The sequence below is a fragment of the Stylophora pistillata genome, chromosome 3 (assembly GCF_964205215.1).
Source record: "Stylophora pistillata chromosome 3, jaStyPist1.2, whole genome shotgun sequence".
Lineage (NCBI taxonomy): Eukaryota > Metazoa > Cnidaria > Anthozoa > Scleractinia > Pocilloporidae > Stylophora > Stylophora pistillata.
In genome coordinates, this window is record NC_142521.1 from 4142145 (window position 1) to 4164345 (window position 22201).

The 22201-nt window shown below is 38.7% G+C and overlaps 3 protein-coding genes across 6 annotated transcripts; 1 reads left to right on the top strand and 2 right to left on the bottom strand.

Moving 5' to 3' along the window:
* Positions 1-318: 318 nt before the first annotated feature.
* Positions 319-7080, bottom strand: LOC111340220 (uncharacterized). The gene is made up of 11 exons (XM_022947031.2): positions 6933-7080; positions 6060-6116; positions 5767-5915; positions 5493-5619; positions 5107-5163; positions 4913-4973; positions 4724-4776; positions 4142-4289; positions 1850-1912; positions 1446-1483; positions 319-933 (listed from the first exon to the last, which is right to left on the bottom strand). Exons 1-11 carry the CDS (start codon positions 7059-7061, stop codon positions 823-825), a joined length of 993 nt encoding a protein of 330 aa, XP_022802766.2. The 5' UTR covers positions 7062-7080; the 3' UTR covers positions 319-822.
* LOC111340153 (GPI-anchor transamidase component GPAA1) lies at positions 7081-21048 on the top strand. Of its 4 annotated transcripts, none has more exons than XM_088755568.1 (11): positions 7081-7181; positions 7420-7546; positions 8493-8675; positions 9278-9531; positions 10321-10422; positions 10616-10812; positions 11587-11783; positions 12269-12593; positions 13030-13232; positions 18515-18563; positions 19017-19180. In XM_088755568.1, the coding sequence occupies exons 2-11, from the start codon at positions 7473-7475 to the stop codon at positions 19026-19028; spliced, it is 1596 nt and encodes a 531-aa protein (XP_088611694.1). In that variant the 5' UTR covers positions 7081-7181; positions 7420-7472; the 3' UTR covers positions 19029-19180. The 4 variants fall into 4 exon arrangements, with proteins under 4 accessions (XP_088611694.1, XP_022802678.2, XP_088611692.1 ...); XM_022946943.2 differs by lacking the exon at positions 18515-18563 and adding an exon at positions 19757-21048 and having other exon boundaries at positions 7087-7181; positions 19017-19199; XM_088755566.1 differs by lacking the exon at positions 18515-18563 and adding an exon at positions 19757-21048 and having other exon boundaries at positions 7163-7181; positions 7415-7546; positions 19017-19199.
* Positions 13723-17119, bottom strand: LOC111340143 (extracellular calcium-sensing receptor). Its single transcript, XM_022946933.2, has one exon. The coding sequence runs from the start codon at positions 16776-16778 to the stop codon at positions 14205-14207; it is 2574 nt and encodes an 857-aa protein (XP_022802668.2). The 5' UTR covers positions 16779-17119; the 3' UTR covers positions 13723-14204.
* Positions 21049-22201: the final 1153 nt, after the last annotated feature.

A 22201-nucleotide genomic window follows, 5' to 3' on the forward strand; every position in this document is an offset into this window, starting at 1 on the left:
CCCTGGGGTAGGATGGGTGGACTAGCACGAATGGTTCGTATGTTCCTTCTAGTCCTTTCTCCCTGCAAATAGTGCAGCGAAAATGGAGTAAATTAAATTAAAAGTATTGCCAATTTGGCACGGTGATTCAATCCTGTATTTCATTCGTGAAGTTAAACGAAATCTGCGCTTACACTTTTGCAGAGAGCCTTTTCAGGCTACCTACGTCTAAATATTTTTATAAATCTTTCAGAAGTTTGCGTAATATTTGTCCACTGGCGTCAGAGGGGTTTGGGGAAAGGCTACAACAGTACTATACCCTACACAAAAACGAGACAGTTATGAATAATTTCATGGTGTTTACTGAAGTAATTCACAACGGAAGGGAATAAAATATAATTGCGATCACCTCACAGCTTTTTGAAGAGGCTATTCACAGAGAGCAAGCTAAAAGCAGCTAGACCTCAGCAACAAACACCATGACTCACGAAATTTAAGGTGACACTCTGATCAACAGAATTCTTTACAGTAAGCCTCAGGTCAAAAGAGGTTTTGCACAGCAGCCATGTTGGATGGCAGGAACAATGAAAATATTTTGCATAAGAAAGAAAATTTTTTCCATGGGTAAAATAATCTATTGTTCCTGCCATCCAACATGGCTGCTTTGCGAAACCTCCATATCACGACAAAATATTTGCACTTAATTAGGTTTGCAAGGCCAAAATGTTGCTTTCACCCTTTAAAAACACAGATCAAATAGAGCACGCACTTATTTTTTTTCCATCTACTTCTGATATGATCTGCGCAAAAAGTTATTTAAATTTTGTTTAGTTATTAAACCACTCAGGAGTGGGGTGAGGGACGGTACACGATCTTGCGGCTCTTCAACACTGACCACTTGTGACGCTTGTAGTAGTATGAGGCAAACGTGAGGAATCCGAGAATTGTCATGGCCTTAAAAAAAAAAAGGAAAAAGAAAAAAAGAGAAAAGTATGCAAGTGTGGAGATTTCATTCTTTCAAAGAATGCTCGAGGAGAATGTTCCTTTTTAAAACAGAGCAACTTCCACAAGAAACAAGATTCATTTGTGATCGACCATGGGGTTTACGCAAACTACGGTGAAGAAAAACAAAGGATATTACAGGCTGAAAAAATATGCACGAAGGTCTTGTTAATTAAGTGTGAACAAGTCGACTCATCTGATTCATTTTACTAACTTGCGGAAAATTCCCCTTTGCAGCTAACTGCTCTAATCACGGTACATAGATCTACAGACACGCGGCTGCGTGTACAGAGAGTGTATACCATGATGTCTCAAGTCAAAAGTTATCACGAAAGATCAACACCGCGGCCCTTCATGTTTGCCTTTATCATCCTCCAGCCTTCTACGTTGGCAAGTCAGAAATACATGTTATGTTTGGTTTGTTGTTCATGTATAATGAATATAGATTTGAATCCGCACCATACCTTCATTCCCATTCTTTTACGATCATCATGTTCAGGTTCTGCAAAGACAAGGAAATAACAACGAGCCATTAACAACAATTTGGCCTACCATAAATGTCGTATATGGAAACAAACTATATAATAAACCAATTAATGCCACGCTAACAAGTTGGAGACAGCTAGGAAATCTATACCATCATTATTAAACTGCCTCAAGCCATAAAAATATAATTCTGTCTTGGCAAAATTGAAACATTGGAATCAATACCGTGCGTGTTGTTTTATATGAGACTAACACATGATCTGCTGCAATCATGTCAGAGAATTTGGGAAAATGATTTTGAAGTAAACACTACATCAAATGCCATGATGTTTGATCGAGTAAACACAATATTGTACAAAGTGAAAAGACATTGAATTCCCACCTGCGGCCCACTTGAGGAACGTGCACACATCTTTAGCCAGCTGGCTGATTGTTGCAGGTGTACCTAAAATTCAACATGTATATGCAGTACAATAGTAAAAGATAAATCACCCCTTAACACCCTAACCTCCCGGTTAGCTCAATGGATAGAGCACTGGACTGTTGTGCGGGAGATCGAGGGTTCTAGCCCCGGCCGGACCAACACTCAGGGTCTTAAGATAATTAAGAAGAATTTGCTGCCTTTCTATAACATCAAGAAATGGTTAGATATTCTAGTCTTCTCGGATAGGGACGAATAAATGGAGGTCCCGTCTCCTGCAGGGTTGGGGTAGGAGATGTTAATTTCCCACACACGAGATTACTGTGTGATGGATGTCCTCCCCTGGGTGGGATGGGTGGGTTTACAGAGGGCCATGTGTTAGAAAACTCTTTACTGGGTTAATCATGTATTTACCCTCTTGAAATAAAGAACATTGTATTGTATTGTATTGAATGCATAACCTATATACATCTCCCATGATACTGACAAACAGGATTTGTTTAACAATCAAGAGCTTCTTAAGTTGATCATCGTTTGCCTAATTCTCAACTTGTGCTGACTTCTTACTTGTCTGCTTGATATACCGTATTTACCCGTGTATAAGTCGACCTTTTTTGACCAAATTTACACCCTAAAAATTCGACCTCGACTTATACACCGGGTATAAAAATCAACTTCAATTGATTGTTTACGCGTTGCTTATTGACGCTAAAATATCACAAGTCCATTCAATTGCTTTCAATAGGTGTGATATCACACCTTTCTGGTCTAATGTTGTCAGATTCAATAGAGCGGCTTTATAAACAATTTTCAGAACTACGAGCAACTCGCAACAATTATAAGTTATATCTCTTCAAACGATTCTCAACATGCCTAAACGAATGAAATACTCCGCTAAGTACAAGCTTTTAGTCATCAAATTTGCTGAAGAAACGAACAACTGTGCGGCCGCCAGGAAGTATAATGTGAACGAGAAGCTGGTTAGAGACTGGAGAAAGAATGCTGATAAGCTATCTCAAATGCCGAAGTCAAAATGTGCTGATCGAGGGAAAACCTGTCAGTGGCCAGAGCTGGAAAACGAACTAGTCACCTGGATAGAAGATCAACGAAAGTCTGGTTACATTGTTACAAGAAACATGATTCGTCTGCGTGCCCTGTCAATTGCCAAGAATATGAACATTGTGGATTTCAAAGGGACAGTGAATTGGGTTTCACGCTTCTTAAAACGACACGATCTTGTGCTTCGCCAAAAAACAAAGATTGCACAGAAACTACCCGAGGATCTGGAGGAGAAAATCGTAAATTTCCAATCCTTTATCATCAAGAAACGGAAATGGATAGAGAAACTATGGATAGAGAAAGTGTGGAATGCAAGACCCGGCGGTTTGTCCAGAACAAAAAGTCTTCTGGTGTGGGACTCATTCAGTGCACATCTTGTGGAATCCGTAAAGCGAAAACTACGTTTGAACAATACTGACATTGCCGTAATACCAGGTGGTCTGACTAGCATCGTTCAGCCTTTAGATGTTTGCTTAAACAAGCCGTTTAAAGACAGAATACGTAAGAAGTGGTGTGACTGGATGGTCGAAGGAGTCAAAGAGTACACGAAGGGAGGTGCCACGAAAGCAGCATCACTCGAAACTGTGTCTGAATGAGTCAGCGAATCGTGGAATGACGTACCAGCCAATATGGTGCAGTACTCATTCAAGAAATGTGCTATTTCTAATGCAATGGATGGTACAGAAGATGACCTTATTTGGGATGAGCCGGCCGAGGAAGAAGACGAACCAGAGATGAACGACGAGGAAGATATGTATGATGACAGACTAACTGAAAATCAATGGAATGAACTATTTGGACATAGTGCCTGGAATGAGAAGCAGGGGAGGTTGCTCAGCAAACAAAATGGCGGCACGCTCGATAACAAGTGAAGAATCTTTGCTGTTTTTTCCTCTCTCAGCCTTGACTTTCGCTCACATTTCATCCTAAAAGATACTTGATAATTCAAAAAAATTAGGGTCGACTTATACAAAGGATATACGATAAAATTGGCAATTTCTCAGGATTTTCGGGGGTCGACTTATACATCGAGTCGACTTATACACGGGTAAATACGGTAGTAAGAAGATAATCTTTCTTGGTCACTCATGGGAGTTTTTATGGTTAAGACAGATTTTATACTTCAGTAGGAATTGGCTAATTAAGTTGGCTGTAGCATTAGGGATCATCTTCTATTATCCAATGTAATCTTACCGTCCTCATATTCAATGATTTCATTGTACAATGCTGGCGCCATGGCGATATTTTGCCCTGGGAAGTAAGGATTGTAGTACAACTCATCCTTGACTTCTACTCCAGCTGGAGGATCTGTGTAACCTGTCAGGATGCTGAATACATAATCCTGCCACAGAGAAGGAAAATAAGCAGTTACCTACTGACAGTAGAATGCTGATAACATCACTTATAATCCATCCGATATTTTTGCTAGAACTGAGGAATATTCAGAGATAACCCTCAAGTAATACACCCTAATTCTTAAACCTTACAATCAATACAATTAAACCCTTTGTTTAAAATTTATTTCAACCACAACTCCTTTGCTGCCTTGGATGCAAATAAACAGCTTTGACAAGGTTGTTGCACTAAATGGTTACTCATCTGATGCAGAACCAGTTTATAAACAGGTACAAACTGGACTGCTCAGGGTGATTGAAAATTTTTCACACTGACAAGACTGCATGATACAAAACTAATTCAGGATGCTAGCATTCAGCCAACAAAAGAATGATATCACGAAGAACTGAAAAAGTAACAGAAAAAAAAAACTGTTTCTACCTCTCCACCGTGTCTTGCAGATGTAATAAGGCTCAGGTCTGGAGGGTAGGCACCTAGGATGTGATAGAGAACCAAAAGAGATAAGCACTCCTCACACGATGGGTACACATTTTCATCTCATGGTTAAAAACACAAATAATGGGTGCATCATTAAGTGTAACAGGTAACATTTTTCAATGCGTTTCTTACCAGCATTAGCAGCTCTTGCAGCCTGTTCGTTGGGATACGGCTTAGGGAAGCTGTCTGACAACTGAAAAATGCAAAAATTGGTATTGAACCAAGTCACCAAGCCAAAATTTACACAATCACAGAATCAAAGCAGATTTTGTTCTGCATGTAAGTTGACTGATTGCTGTATCCATAAGCTTTGCAGGCTATCTCACCTTTCCTGGTCTGGTGAACATGTTTCCATCATCATCAGGGCCATCTTCGATCTGTGCCTGAGAAAAACAAGCAATACACCTCTTTAACTTAAATGTCACAGCCATGTGCACAATGAAAAAAAAAAAAAAAACACTACCATAGCATCAACAGTGATGATAACAACCTTATCTATAACTATACTCAGAGAGAACCAGGTTACATGTAGGCTACGAAAAAGATAAATTATGTGTATCTGTTCAGTTTGCTTAAACTTTGTCTGGTGGATCTTAAGGGAGAATTTTTCATTGGGACCACTTAACAGCACTGTGCTAAACATCATAGTATTGTGTCCATACAATACAGTGATCGTTTTACCTAATGTTTTTCTTAGAATTTATTGTCTAACCTCTGCTGCAATGGCTTTCATTTCATCTTCTGTGTAAGCCACATCTACAAGATGTCGATATGCCAACTGCTCCATTGAATGGCACGCAGCACAGACCTGTCTGTACACTTCATAACCTCGTCGGATGCTGGAAAAAGTAAAATAATGTCTGTACTAGTACCTCAGAACTGCAAGAAATAAACTGAATACCTGTATGATGGGTATTATGAAAAGGCAGCATACACTCTAAATGCATACATATCACATTTACATTATTGTTACCCTTGAATCATACCTTGCATGGTCAAGTGAACTTAAGAGGCCTTTGTGAGCCCAAGGGTAGTGGGGAGGGTGAAGCTCAAGTTCTGCTGCATCAACTGTTGGTTGAAGGATGTAACCTGTGGCAAGACCTCCAGCAGCAAGAGTGCCAAATGCAAACCACATCTGAAAAAGTCATGAACAGTCAATGAATACGAAGTTCTTTCTTAAGAGTGATCAGAACGAATTTTCTTCAAGGAGAAAGACAAAGCCACATGTATTTGAAAGCACTATTTCAATTCAGAAGTAACTGATGTTGACCACACTTACTTTTGCATTGCTTTTCCCTCCTTCAATGGTTGCTGTTGTTGTTAGCCTGGACTGTACCTGATAATAAGAAATTTACCTCTCAATTCAAACAAAATTTACCTAAATTTAATCAAAATGTCTATGAAGGATGAAATTAAGTAACTTACATGATCTATACATGAGAAAAAGCCTTCAGGGTAAAAAGTAACTTTCCCATTATTTAGTAACAAATGATCCACCCATTGCCAGGGACTACAAACTAGGGTACACAATCTGTTGGGGTGGCACTTCTGTCAAACATTTATTCTTGAAGTGCTAGGGGTCTTTGTCGTATGCAGGAGTATTTCACTAGATTATTAAGGAAATGTAATGCAATGTCATCTCAGTGTGCCCTTCAGTACAAATGGTGGTGAAATTTTTGATGAGTAAAAAATAAGACACATAATTATATACATGACTACATGAGGACGCATTTCTTCCAAATGCAGATAAATTTAGGTCAATTCCAGAAGGTGTTTACCGTTAAATTAAAGTTAGTTCTATCTACAACCATCAGGAAACTTGACAATATCAAAACACGAATTCAAGTCAACAGTTAAGAAATGAGAAAATATACCTCAGTTGACATTTAAAAAACCATACTGGTGTTTAAAATATCGAAACAAGTTCAACTTTTAGGAGAATACTTGGACCATCACTGATCACCGGCAGTGATTTTCAGTTCGTGAACAAACTTCAGTACCACGTATAACGAACAAAGTACATATATCAAACTCAATTGCAACAATCTCAAGTATTTTTCAAATGTATTCAGTGCAGTCTATCGTTAAATATTTTGGGTGAAAACCATTGGCATAAAAACATGGAAATTTCACACAAAAAAGCCTTTCTTACCTTTAAAACATCTTGTAATCGTTTTGATAATCCATGCGACCGGCAAAGTCTGAACGCCATTTTGAAATGGATGTGGGCTATTACCCAGAGCTCAACGCGGTAACATTGCATAACTTTGTAACTGCGCATGACTGCTGTTTTGAGTTTGTAGCCGCGCCATCGATACTTACCGTGTAAGAGGTAGAGCCTGGAAAAGAAACGTATTCAAGATGGCGGAATATATTTGACATTTGGGGTGCATTTCCTCAGGTAAGGGTATAATTTTGTTGGAGAGGAAGGATTTGTAATGAACAGGTAAAAATTATATTTCATTATTATTCAAGCCTATCAAAACACGATCAAAAATGCGTTCAGTATTTTTCCTCGAGGCTTAGTCTTCTGTCGCGCGTGTTGAGGTGGTAATGAAGTTCATTGCAGTATGTAAATTCTAACTTGACAGATTTTGAAGCTTGCCACCTTAGAGTGTCTTTATCTGTTTCCACTTCAGCTTTAAAATAAACTTCATATCCAGCTCTTCTGTGTGGAGTCAGTGCGAGAGAAATGGGTCTCTTGTCAGATGTTCAAGGACGGAAGAAAATTGTAAATGTTTTAGTGGCTTATTGCTCAAAGTTGTGGTAAGGAAAATTAAATCTTGTGAGATCTCTTTTAGCAGTATTAAAGACCAGAACTCTGATAAGCTCTTTAATTAACGTTCTTATATTTTATTCGACAAATTTTTTCGGAGATTTTTGTGAAAAGATGCACCTTGTACCACCATGTCATAGTTATAAAGATATTTTTACGTTTGTGAGACTAATTATTTAGTTTAGTTTAATTTATTCGCCACGTTTCAACAAATTCAAACAACTAATCTACATTACACAGTTACAAGAAAAGAAAAAATTAAGTGCAATAGCAGGAGAGAGGAACAGAACTTTCATCCCAATTGACACCTAACCCCTATTATATGAAAAAAAAAAAAAGACAATAAATAGGCTAGAATATGTTTACAAAAAAAGCAAGTTATTTACGGTAAGTTATAAAATACTAACTTGGAGGACTGTATGAGACAAGTGTAGAAAAATATAAATGAATAAAGGCTGATAGTTTGGAAAGAAACTGTTTGGGTGGGAGTAACTAAATAATTTGGATATATCAACAAAGTTGAAATGGTAAATTGGCCACCGTAACGATTACAAAAGCTGATGTTTCAAGCGTTAGCCTTTCGTCATTCACTCCGACGAAGGGCTAACGCTCAAAACGTAAGCTTTTGTAATCATTACAGTGGCCAATTTACCATTTCAACTTTGTTGATATATCCAAATTATTTAGAAAAATATAGGTTATTTAATTAAGATTTAAATGTCAAGAGCGAGGTTGTACATAATTTTCATATTATTATATTGTCTTCCTATTTTCCTTTTTCAGTGCTTTTTCTTTCTTTGGATTTTGTTGATGTATGATAATGTAAAAAACGACAAAAGCACAAAAAAAAATTTCAACCAAAGCAAACTCCAGCCCACATTGAATAGTAATAAATTGATTCGTTTATCAATTTTAATGTTCCATTTCTTTTTCCAGTGTTCTCAGTTATATCATTGGAATCATCTGGCTGTGTGCTTTAACTGATCGCACTTTTAATGGTCGTGTTTATTTCTCTGAGAATGCATTGTTACCTGGTCTGGTTGAAGCAGAATTCAAGAATCATAGATTTGCATCAGAATTATTTGGGAAGTTATCAACTCTTCCAAAGGGAGATATTAGGTACCCATTATTACAGTTCTTCTCTGCTCTTGAAATTTAGGGGAGATATGAATAAAAAAGACTTTGGACTGCTTAAATAACTTCTCACAGAATCCTGCCAAAATTTGAAGGTATATTTATTCCTCTATGAAAAACAGGCAAAATTTAAGGAGAGGTTGTATAAAAGTCACAAAGGTCTTTGTTCCACACACCCCCTAAAATTTATGGGTGCAAACCATCTTTTGCATTTAATTTAGTAAATTTTGTATAAGAAAAATGGAAAATATAGGTGTGGCTATAGTTGGGTTTTTTCCTTAAAAAAATAAACTTAGTGAAATCTGCTTCATTCTTTTGCTAGATTTTTGTAAGTATGATTTTCTCAATGGTCTATGATGGTTTTCATTTGAAATTTATTTGCCAGACCAAGGAAATTTGATTAGAAGAATTTGGGGTACACCTCCCTAATTTCTCTCTATTGATTTGTTTTGTGACTATTACTGATCATAGCCATCCCTCCCCTCTTCAATGCAACCATTTTGTGTGTCTAGATGTACTGTACAATGAATTCAACTCAATTGGCATTTTCATTATTCATCAGTCGATGTATTTTCTATTGTTTATAGCAATTCAGCCACAAAGATGATTATGAACACAATGGAGAACATTGGTCTTCACACTTACCAACAGAACTTTACAGTTTACTTACCATTTCCTGGTGTTTCTGAGCCACCTGAGATTAGTGGCATTAACATTTATGGGATTCTTAGAGCTCCCAGAATTGCTGGCACTGAAGCACTGGTTATAAGTGTTCCTTACAATCAAGGGAACAATAAAGGAGCTTTAGCACTCATGTTGTCATTTGCTGACCACTGTCGCAGTGAGTATAAAGAGTGTTCAAATTCTAAACCGTGTGTTTTAACCCTTTAACCTTTAATAGAGACTTGCATCTACTTTCTTCCTGCAATATCACCCTTGAATCAATGATAATTTAATAATAATAATAATAATGATTAAGCAGTGGACAATCCACAAAGTGGCTCTTCCTGTCTACTGTTTCCAGGTCAAATCAGAATTTGGAATGTTGGTTTTTGTGGGGGGAGGAAAACCAGAGGACATGGAGAAAAACCCTCAGAACAAGAATATCAGAACCAACATCAAACTCAACCCACATGTGACGCTAGGTCCGGGAATCCGACCCGGGTCACAGTGGTGGGAGGTGACTGCTCTCACCACTGCGCAATCCCTGCTCCCCCAAACATCACAAGCATGAGAATAACGGAAATAATTGCCAACTAAAGAGGCTCTTGATTGTTAAACAAATTCTCTTTGTCAGCATCTTAAGAAATGTTTAGAGAACAGTATGGAGAATATGCATACTGATGTTACAGTGTTAAGAGTTAAAGCTGTTCTTTGTCATGGGAGTTTTTGTCTAATTTTAAGTTATTCGAGTTGAATGGAAATTTTACCTCAACTTTCTATATTGAGACATTTGAAAAGAAGGCCTTATGCTGAAGGATTTTTAAAAAGTTTTCTCATGTAGAAATTACTCTGGAGTCAGTCTTTTGTAGGACTTCGACTGATTTCCTCTTTTTTTTTGTTTTGTTTTGTTTTGTTTTGTTTTTTAATATTTGAGTATTCAATTCTAATTTAAAGGAATGTCTTTCAGGGAAAAGTTACTGGTCAAAGGATATCATTTTTCTTGTGGCTGATAGAGATCAACTTGGTATGCAAGCTTGGCTTGATGCATACCATGGTGTTCCAAATTCTTGTAAGTACCAGTTACCTGTACCTTTTTTTTTAATGTATTTATGATAGCGTTAACTTCAAGCTTTTGATTGCATGAAGAAATTGCAAGTAAATGCAAATTAGGATTTTTCCTGATGAGAGTGCATTTGGTTGACTTTCTTGGCTTTGACAAAGCCAAATCTCCCAGAATTAAATTCTCCTTCTTTTGTTTACAGACATTTCTTCTGCTCCTCTTGAAGGACATTCTGGTTCTATACAAGCTGCACTGAACTTGGAATTTCCTCATGAGAAAGTGAACTTCTTTGAAATTGCTATTGAGGGAATTAATGGACAGCTTCCCAATCTTGATCTAGTGAACACTGTGTTCAGGATGTGTCGCAAAGAGTATGTTCCAGTATCTCTTCACACAGAGGTGAATTAGATTTTTTTGAAAGTGGAAACAATGAGTGTTCAGTAAATGTGTTAAAACTTCATTGACCTGGAATTCATTTTAAACTGATGATTAAATGGATATTCAAAATGAATAGAAACATGTCCATCAAAGGCCCCTTCTGGAACAGTGTAGGAGGCAAACCAGATGGGTATTTACTGTGTACAAATGTGGCTGAGGAGTTGAACAAAGAACATTGAGAAACATATTAATGTTACTGGTGATCGGAGTGTGACAATTTGAAACAAGGGCTACTGGATCAGTTGCTGAATGTGCTGATCAGACAGCCATTAAGCCTTCCTTGAGCAGAAGTCATCTTAAGAGTCAATCTTGACGACTCTGACTTGTCAGTGATGATATCTGCTCAAGTTCTGATAGTCATCAAAGTGTCTGGCAACTCTAGCTTAGATTCTCCAGATTTTAGACACTTCCCTGACAAAGTCCTTTCCAGGGCTACCTTGCGTGGAAAATCATCATCATTATGAAATGATTGAGTACATAGTAGTCATTTTTATTTTAGGCTTCATTAGCCCTTTCAATCTCAAGTTTCTAATATGAATTCTCTGCATTATCTGCCATACTTTTTTTACCGATCTTAGCTTTGAGAACATTCCCAGGTTGATATTTTTTATCCTCACATCACTTTTCTGCATGGAATTGTATCTACTTTGTGAGAGGAAATCTATTTTTACGTACTACTTACTCCAACATTTTCAGACACATACAATGATTATTTGTATCATTTGATTATGACAGGGATATCATGAACACCTAGGACCCTGGGCAGATTCTGTGCAATCTCTCATTACCATGGTGATGATGATGTTTTACCAAGCCTCTGGAAGGGCTTCTGGCAATCATGGCTTGTTTCACAGATATCGTATCGAAGCTGTTACAATGAGGGGTGGTGGGGACACCTCTCAGTATGGGCGTGGATTTCAGGAGACTGGAAGGTGGGAAAGTGTTGTCAGGATTTTTTTTTTAACCCCTTAACTCCCAGAAGTGATTCACAGGTAACTTTGACCTGAAATATCCTTACATTGTCCTGCAAACATCATCCCTTGTCAGGAGAGAGAGAGGCTAGAATGAAAGGCAAAACAATTTTTAAGGCACTGAATGGCATGTTGTGCACTTTCTGTATGAAAATTTTCAAAGATTCAGCACTGTTCACTCGTCTTTCTTAAGTTCCACATGTAGATTATCTTGTGATCTTTCATGCTACTTCTCATAAAGAAAGATTCAACTTTTGACTCACTGTTTAGTTTGCCAGTCATAAGGTAACACGGACATAATGTTTTTTGTATACTGTTAATATGATTTAACATTTATTTCATCTTAGCTTCCCCCCTTTACATGTAGAGTTAAGTTTACCATTTTACACAGTGATAGACTAAGATCTTTTTATAAACTCTTAAATATTTGCTCCTTGCTTTGGCAGAGTCATTGAGGGTATTTTCCGCAGCTTGAATAACCTCCTGGAGCAATTTCATCAGTCGTTCTTCTTCTATCTTTTACCTGAATCTCATCGATATGTGTCAATTGGCCTGTACATGCCTCCCTTTGGCTGCCTTCTGCTAGGTACTCTGATTATGGCTATAAAGTTGTGGGTATTAGCCGGGTCTGCTCCAGAAAATGGCTCAAAAGTTGACACCTCACAAGAAGGCGAAGTTTTGAAGGAAGAAGCTGAAGGGGAAATAGCTGAAGGGGAGAGTGGTGAAGAAAAAAGTGATAATGAAAAGAAAATTCCTGATTTAGAAACTGAGGTTTGTTGAGGTGTCAATTTGAATATAAACCCTGTTGAATAAGATTTATAAAGAAGTCACAAGTGTGGGGAAAAGGAAAAGAGAAGTACGTGCGTGGGTTGCATGTAACATGCGCCTTGTACAATGTTAAAGGAGTAACTGTAGGTCAAGTCAGTTTCAGCTCCGCAGAGAATTGCCCTTGAATGGAATTGTCCTTTGAAATATTAGTTTGTTAGAGTAGATAAATAGGTAAGAGAAATGAGTAAACCATAAAAGAACCAGGATCTTAAAGGATGAAGATTGACTCAAACAAAATTACGAAAATGAAAATTTTTAAGCAAAACTTTCCAAGATGCACCAGCCGTGACGCAGCTCCTGAAACTGTCGTGAGACGGTCAAATCTGCTTAACGCCGTCATGATCTCATGTAAAATGCTGAGAGTGTCGTCATTTTGCAGGTAGCATTTTTGCAGTATCCTCCTGACATCGGAAGCGTGGTGCCTATTGCCATGGCGACGCACATGGCTGGTGTTTTTGTGTTCTATTCCCCAGAGCTTAGTTATAAACTAGGACACGTTACAGGACTGGATCCTTTGCTCTGTACATATGTTGGAATGGCTTTCTCTTTCCTTCTAGTTGTGTTTCTCCCTCTTGTTACAAGGTAAGAGACGTTTTCACGTCACTAGTAGAGAAATTACAGAGTGAAATAGAGAATAGTTAGATAAATGACGTATGTAGAAACGAAAGTAGCAAGAATGAACTCACATTTTGAGCAATTTAATAATTGACTGTCGAAAGTGAGCTGAGAATGCATTGTTTTGCCTTAGTTTGCTCTGTGATTGGTCTAGAACACTCGCGCTACTCTCTCCACCAATCAGATGCCGAATGTTAATCAATCACGACTCGGCCGGCCGCGTTTTCCCGTGGTTTGGTTGCTTTTACTCTGAGTTCTCATTGATTCTCAAAAATAATTTCGTTTCCTCTGATTAACCGTTGTTATTACTTTAGCTTTGGTCTTACGACACTCAATCGAAGAGCACTCTAATTCAATTTTCTTGTAATCCTTAATTCTATCCTTCGAAAAAAGTGACAGAAGACTCTCTCTTTAGGCTGATGTAAAAATTTCATTTAACTACAAACAGTCAAAAGCCGACGGCGAGAAGTACAATTTTTTATTTCTGTTTACTATTTTCAGTAAACGCTATGCTAAATCTCTGTAATATTTCATACATGTACGTATTTTCCTATTGATTCATTTTTCTATTATTCAGATGGACATTCAAGCATAATGTCCTACTAACAATAATAGCTAATTACTACTACTACAGAAGTTGCGGCGTTACTGAACTTCTAAAGCACAATGCTCTTATATCATAAACTTTCTCAAACTAGTATTTTAATTGTTAAATGTTCCATGTTAAAAAAGAACCAAGACTTACAAGAATTAAGTGGGTTGTTCATATAGCCTTACAGTACTGTACAGTTCAAAAGTAAGTAATTAATCTCGTCTTCAGAGATTCTCTAAAGCCAAAAGATTAAAAAATAATACAAGTTTGAGAGAGATGTTCGTAGAGTGCTGCAAGGATATATTCAGACCTGCCAGACGCCGTTTTCTTTACGTTGTTCGTTCTTTTTAACCGTTACTAACTGCACCGCTGTATTTCGCCGTTGTAAACGTATAGTCAGCAACTTGTGCTCTTGAAACAAACACTGTATTTTGTCTGGGCTTGAACAGAATTATATAAATTCTCGGTGCGAAAATACAAAGTAAGAAGCCCGAGGCACTGGTGATGTTTGTGGCACATTCAAGCACAGTTATGTACCATCCTTCGAAGGCGAACGCTACTGGATAGTAGGATATCACGGAGAGAAATAAGACGTACATGGAGAAACCGATGCGCTTCGCTTCATTGAAGTTTTCGGGGATATTTCTCACCCTGAAAGCGTAGTACGCACAAACCAACCATAGCAAAACTCCATACGTGATGTTAGCGAGTAAGATGTTTTTTCCGGCAAGGTTAGAATATGGCTTGCACATAGCTGAAATGTGCTGCAGATGGGTGATGGTGATTTTCTTGTAAGGCGGGCCTGAAACAAGCCAAGCTACCGTTAAACCTGTCTGAACAGCTGTAAGAATCGCTAGGAGAGCTCTCTGTGTACTGGCTTTGGAGACTAAGGGCTTGACATTCTGCGCAACAATGTTACCTCGAAATGCGCTGACAATATGCATCGTCTTTACAAGAAGCGCGGAAACACACATGATCCAAATCGTCATACGTCCACAATGGCTGAAGCAGCAGATAGTGTCGGTCGAGTCGGAGAGATTTAGTAGGGGTATGACAAATAGATAAGTGATCCCTGCCAAGAGAATTAAACTCATTTCTCTGTTGGCCGCCTTAACTACGGGTGTGTTGAAATACTTCGCTAAGATGCCCCAGGTAAGGAGTGCTAGAACGAGTCCAACACTGGAGAGAAGTGCCACAATTACACCAGTCACACTGTTCATGTGCATGCTTAGTATTGGTAAATCAACACAGCGCGATCGTTTTTCGTTCGATTGCTGTGTTTGTGAGCATTCGGTGCAGTTGCGAGAGTTGTGACTTGTACTTATGCTGCCTAGTGGGCACCTGATACACTTCCAGCAGCAGGGCGTGGTCAGCGACTGCCTGGTTCCTGGAGAACAGTCTTCAGCGCAGATTGACCGCGGAGCTCTTTGATTTATAAGTGTGTTCCATACTACGTTTGATTCCAGTGCTAGCTGTGGATTCTTGTCTTTCATCCAAGACCCCACCAAAACTTTTTCGTACTTTTTCTTTCGCCGGTTGTTTCGCTGAAAATTGACGATGTCGTAAGATGCCACGATACGATCACCAAAATGATTGAATTGTACTCTGCCAGTGGCTCCTTGAAAACTTACGTTCTTAAGGTAGATTGGAAGGCTTTTTGTAACATTATCGGGTGTAACACCTGGACATTTTCCCTCAGGAAGAAGACCATTTGGTTCAACGCATTTGTAGATGTTGTCGAGGGCATGAGCTACTGCATACACGGCATCTAAAAGGTACGGAACAAATGAGCTGCGAATTTTCTTAATGAAGCGATATGACGAAATGGTGTCTTTACAACCGGACAGTGTTTTGTTGCAGATCTGTATCCAAAACTCATCCCACCAGGGCGAGTTTGCCCTCAATGTGGCATTTCGTGTTAAGTGCTTCAAATGTTCATCAAATGGTAAATGGCGGAAGTCTTGTGGCTGAATTCCCAAAGATCCATCGAGTCCTGCAAAGCGCGGGTCAAGATGCACCCTCTCCTCGGCGGTCATAGCGTCGCTAAAAATCCAAGTACGGTCACGTACTCCTTGTTTGTTGGTCTCATGGAGGAAAGCTCTTGCATACCCACCTGACAACCACACCAGTACAACCCCAATGTTCCGCTGTTTCTTGAGTTTGAAAACAATTTGAACGAGCTTTTCTTGGTAGCTTAGTCGTGGAATAAACTCGGAAAAAGCGATGCAAAAGGTTCTTCGCCGGTATACCTCTTTTTTCACCGCCCAAATACCCTGACGTCCGTACGAGTCATCGATTGCGACAGCCGCTACGTAAGTCCATTTGAAATACTCGATAATGTCGGCCATGACTTTCGCCTGCCACGTATCACACGGGATTGTGCGAAAAAAATCCTGGTACATTTTGGAGCTGAGCTCGTGGCTTGTCGCTGAGGGGCTGATGGCAGCGATTCCGTGCACTTGGAGAAGACTTCCCACTAGAACAGCGCTTTCCGAGTCGTACGGGCCTATCAGAGCATTTACTGGTTGCGGAGGTGAAGAATGTTCATCCAAAGTGCGGTTCTTATCTGCTCGACTGAATGCATCAGTGTTTTGAACCAAGTCGTACGCCATTCTCATGGCTATTCCCGCGTTCTCGCAGTAATCTCGAATATCATAACCGATAGTGACGTTTGGTAAGATGTTGGAGTCGTTGTTAATGCGCTCAATGGCGAACAACATGGCTTCGACATGGCCAAGACCCATGGCAAACAAACCGCCGCAGTTATCGTTGGGTCCATTGAAGTGTACATCAAAAAGACCTCCCAATGTTACATCTGCTGGCTTGAAAATGCGATTCTGATAAAACTTGGTGTCCGTTTGATGTATTGGGACCACCACGCTTAAAATGAACAACAGGGAAGCGATTCTTAAACGAAGCATGGTCAAAAGTTCGCATTAATGCAGTCTTACTCCCTCCTGGTAGGGTCTAATTGAATGCGTAAATTATTTGTTTAGAAACTCGCTGTTTCACAAGAACTATTTGAGGTTTTTTGACGCGTATTTGTTTACACGGACATTTTCCTTTCGTCAAAAAGAAAAGTCTATGTAAACGGTTCTATTATTAATTCTTGTGTCTACCGTATTTGTGCTATCTGTAAGCCCCTAAAATTAATTAATAAAACGACGAATCAATTTAACTCTCGAAACCGGTTTTGAGAACATAAAAGCCTCTTTGGTTTGCTTCTTCTATTCCACGAACAGAAGAAGTAGAAAAAATCAACCCCCTTTTATTAGATTCTATCGACATGGGCCATGAGTTGTTTGTATTTTCACACCCTTTCATTAAGAAGTCGTCGAGTACCTTTTTCTGTGTAGTATAATATTCGAGCAGTGGTGAACTTAAAAACAACAGATAAATTCAGAACAACTCTTACCACAAATGAGAAAGGGAAAATCTATTTCTGTTGTCGCTTACATTTCTTCCGATCCTTCAACTGACAGATCCAATATAGAAATAGAAACACTACACTAGTCTTCCATACATCAACAGTAAATCTGCCACCTTATTACACAAACAGATGAAGTGTAAACGACAGTATGGTGTTCTACACATCAACAGTAAATCTGCCCACCTTATTACACAAACAGATCAAGTGTAAACGACAGTATGGTGTTCTACACATCAACAGTAAATCTGCCCACCTTATTACACAAACGGATGAAGTGTAAACGGCATTATGGTGTTCTCCACATCAACAGTAAATCTGCCCACCTCATTACACAAACAGATGAAGTGTAAACGACAGTATGGTGTTCTACACATCAACAGTAAATCTGTCCACCTTATTACACAAACAGATGAAGTGTAAACGACAGTATGGTGTTCTACACATCAACAGTAAATCTGCCCACCTTATTACACAAACAGATCAAGTGTAAACGACAGTATGGTGTTCTACACATCAACAGTAAATCTGCCCACCTTATTACACAAACGGATGAAGTGTAAACGGCAGTATGGTGTTCTCGCCATTTGTGTAAAACGTGGTTTTATAGAATTCCTCTATAATTACTCGTTTGTGGCAAACTTCTGTGGAGCCGAATTGATGAATCAGAAATTGAGAAATTATGCCTTTTGTCTCTGAAAGGGAGGAAATAAAATTTTTTTAACCAGTTTAGGCGTCAAGTTGTCAGTGTGTCCACAAATTTCGCCAAGTTTCGCCAATTGTAAACATTAATGATCTGGATTTATATCCTATAAATGCGCATGCCGTGTCGAACGGAACTGCAAAGCCTGTTCTCAAGATAGAATGTGTATTATCGCTTGAATTTTCTACTGCCAGGACTCGATGAAGACTGATGGTTTCAGTCGAAATGTCTGTTAATAATTAAGACCAAAATTCCAGAAAAATATTAAAAAATTCCTCATTTGAATTGAACCTGGATGAATGACAATATTCACTTTCACTCGTAAGAGATGTTTCTTATTAGTTTTCAATATTAGAAAGAATGCACTTTGTTAAATATTGTTCTGGTGCAGGTGACTTCGAATTGAGATAAACGTAGGAAAACATGAATTTATTTGTGTCACTTGACCAAGTTTGATGAATGTGCACATATTTGTTTAATACAGCTATTTCGTTAGTGAAGTTCGTATACTTTCCTCTTAACTCTAGTTCCTTTGTATCTGCCAGTGGGCTTTCCAAAGTAATCAAAAGATTTATGGTAATCACGTTTTTTTTTTCATTTTTAGGTTTTTTTCACCTGGGTTGTAATTTCAGTTGTTTTTGATGAAATGGCTGTCCTTTATTTGGCTGTACCCGCGTTTAGAAGGAAGTTTTTCGAGTTGCATGGGTGAAATTACTTGCAGTTCCATACGTAAAGACTACTTATCAAGGACGCTTCAAATAAGAAAAGGGAATAAAGAATAAGTCACTTAACCCGTCATATTTTTAACGGCCAAGTGTCCTTGTCAAGCAAATTTTGTCGTTGTTAATTTTTTTCATTGAGAGCCGGACACCTCTTAGGACTGAAATGTCTGATTTCAAACAAAGGCACAAGGGCAAAGTATCAATCTCTTTAATAAACACTGCCAAAAAAGGCTTGTCTAAGAAAAATCGATATGTAGGGCAGATCCATGATACAAGCTATTAACTTTACTACTATGTTTCATTGAAGGTATTCGAGTGACGTAAGCCTTCATCACGTGACCCTTAGAAATCATTACATGCTAAAATGTGGAGCTTTGATTCTCTTCTCTGTCCTCATGGGAGCAATGGCGGCCATCAATTTCTCTCTGGCCTTTCTGGTAACCATGTTCCAAGTGCCTGTGTACTTGTTCGTGGCTCCTTCCGGCAGTTGGTGAGTAGTTCATGTATTAGTTAACTGCGAGAATTCTCCTTAATTTCTAGATTTTTTTTGTGCCTCAGTTGTTGAGTATGAAAAAAAAAAGCATACACAACTACCGAGTTGTGGAGTATGTTAAAAAAAAAAACATACACAACTACCGAACAGGATCCATCTGGGTTTCTGGAGCATGAGGCGACCATGCGTTGTACTAATCCTGCTGAACGTTATTCTTGCTTATCACTCTTCCCTTTCTCAACATCTCCACTTTGTCGAAATGGTTACTTGAAAGTTTCCCCGTGCCCCCCTCCCCCCCCACCCCACCCCACGGTTACTCTTGGATGGAAAGAGGCACTTCGCGCAGAAACGAAAAGCAATGTGGGTAGTAACCTTGATAAACTACGAACCAGGAGCTTTTGAAACTATGCAGCATGTAACTCCATTTGTACATTGCAGCCACATATGATTTGTCTTCGTCAGTGTAATGGTTCGAAGTCGTTCTTACTTCGTATAAATTCTTTGTTGTCTCCAAGCAATCTCACTTTAAATTCTTGTTCGCGTTTTGTTGACAGTGGTCGCCGTCTACTTCAAGCAGCACTGTTACTTTTGGTATCGCCGCCGATGATACTATTTCTCCTTTCACTGGCCTATAACTTAGTTGTCCCACAAACCGAAGCTGACATCAGCATCGTACTTCAATCCACTATGACAACTGTCTATCAAGCCGTGACATCATCAATAAGGGAAGCCCGAATGTTGGGCACGTGGTCCTTTGCGATGACGTGTCTCGGGATTTTGCCCAACTGGCTCATGTTTTGGTGTTTAGCGTGGCGCTGAGATATGGAGTAAAATTTCTCAACGTCTTTGGTTCAACTTTTCATGGGACTCATAATGTATTCTTTGTCCCAAACTCGTGATAAGAAGAAAGGACTCTCTGCAGGCATTTAAACTCTTCATCGGGGTCCACTTGCGTCTCGATCTTTTAAGCCACAACCTGCAGTACTCTTTTCAAATCCTTTCAAAGATATTTTTATAATATTGGAAAGTTTATACCTATGGAGTCATTTTGAAACATGGGCAGTTGGGCACCAGATCTGCTCTGAGGAGAGGAGGAAAATTTCTTCGTGAAATAAAAGTCATGTAGCTATTTACAGTTAAGAAGTTTGTTTGATTTCAAGATAAAACTATCTCGCTGCTTTCACAACCATTTGTTCCTCAATAATGTCTTTCTTTTTGTAAGGAGAAGGAGTATGTTAGTTAGTCCTGATGGTTGACACGTTGAATGTTGACTCTATCATTACAGCCAGCTTCTGTGTCCCATGTGTGAGGCGCGTTGCAGCTTCCTCAGTTGTCAAATTCTTCCTTGGTTAGATAAGCCTATTCGGTTTATTACGCTTTTCTTGTATAGTAATTGTACTTGGTTTCGCGGTTTGCGGTAGTCTTCGAAATATTTTAGTTTAAAGTGTCCCGTTCACTTCGAAGAAACTTTAAAAGGAATTCACTGACTATTACTAACTTCAATCACGTGTACTGAGCACAATTCCTTTTTTTCTTTGCGCTAAATTGTTGATGATAGTGCATATGAAACGACTTGCACCCCCGCTCATAGGTTTACACATTAAGTTGTGTCATTTGTCTTACGCAGTCTAAGATATCCATGACATTTAAGACATTTGGACAATTCCTTTTTTGTTAGAGCACTCACATCCTGATCGAAAGTCGTCAGATATCCACGGAATCTTTTGAGGTGTATGCATGCTTTCGGATGATAAATCAGTCTGTCTAAATAGGCGGAAATCATCAGCGTATATTTTTAAAGTACTCTGTGTGCAAGAAACTGATAATAAAGTTTCACGCTAGATAACCTTTTCTCATTTTAAATGTTTCTAGTGTTCTTATCAATTGACTTTCCGGTAAATTTATAACATCATGTTCAACATTTTATGTGATCAAATACCCTTTCAGACCGATCTGTCATATGCCGATTTAAACTTCCTTTATCGACGGAGTTTCGCACATGTGCTTGGGCATGATCACAGTTTCGAACCTTACATGCAATAATCTCAATTGTTGTAAATAGCGATTTATAGAACTCTATAATTGTTGTACCATCGTACTATCATTGCACAGTAGTGTCTTCTCTGAAAGTATTCAACAAATGTTGGATGTTGTGCGTGTTTCATTACTCTTCCAACATGAAAACGGGCGACAGGATCCAGGTTATCTTCTGTTTGGTATCAGGTCAACTCAACAAACATCAGAGTGAACAAACATTAGATAAAATGACTACTATCATGTGTCGCTCACGGATAGAATCAGTTTTACCCGTTTCTCGTTGTATGAAATCGTTGGTCAGAAGAAAATTTCGTCAACTCAAACCCAAACTGACTTGGAAATAATTTTCATCCCACCTCGTAAAACATATTTAGTTTGATATTTATAGGTTCGCGGGAGAAACCTTATCTACTGTGGTTCGGTTAGTGATAGAAGTTATGTTCTTTCACGTAAAAGCACTTAAACGTTTCGAAAGTGTTGTTCAGTTCATTGTGTAATAAACCAAGCGTAGGCGTAATTCCAACTCGTATATTGTGTGTCTAATGTGTAATCGCTTCTTTATATATAGGTAATATGCGAATCACTAATTTAATCAATCAACTGTCACTGTACAAACAAAACGAAATATCTGGTTTCACAGGTAAAGAAATTGTTCTCGCGTGGGGGCGTCTCCATGTTTCCGACACATTGTTTCAGAACTCATATTTTTGTAACAAGGATAGACAAAGACACGGTACAAATTACACCTCATTGGTGTACTTCCCACGACTGGACATTACAGTTTTGATTGCCTGCCGGAAGTCTCTCTTCTTGTCAGAATAAAAGCGAAAGGCAAGAAACAGGTGTACCTCGTAGGAGTTAAGACAGGTCGTGTGTCTTGAAATGATTTCCCAATTATTCGAAATTTATCACCTTTACATGTCTTCTCCATTCTTACTCATCTTGCCCTCACAAACTTGCTC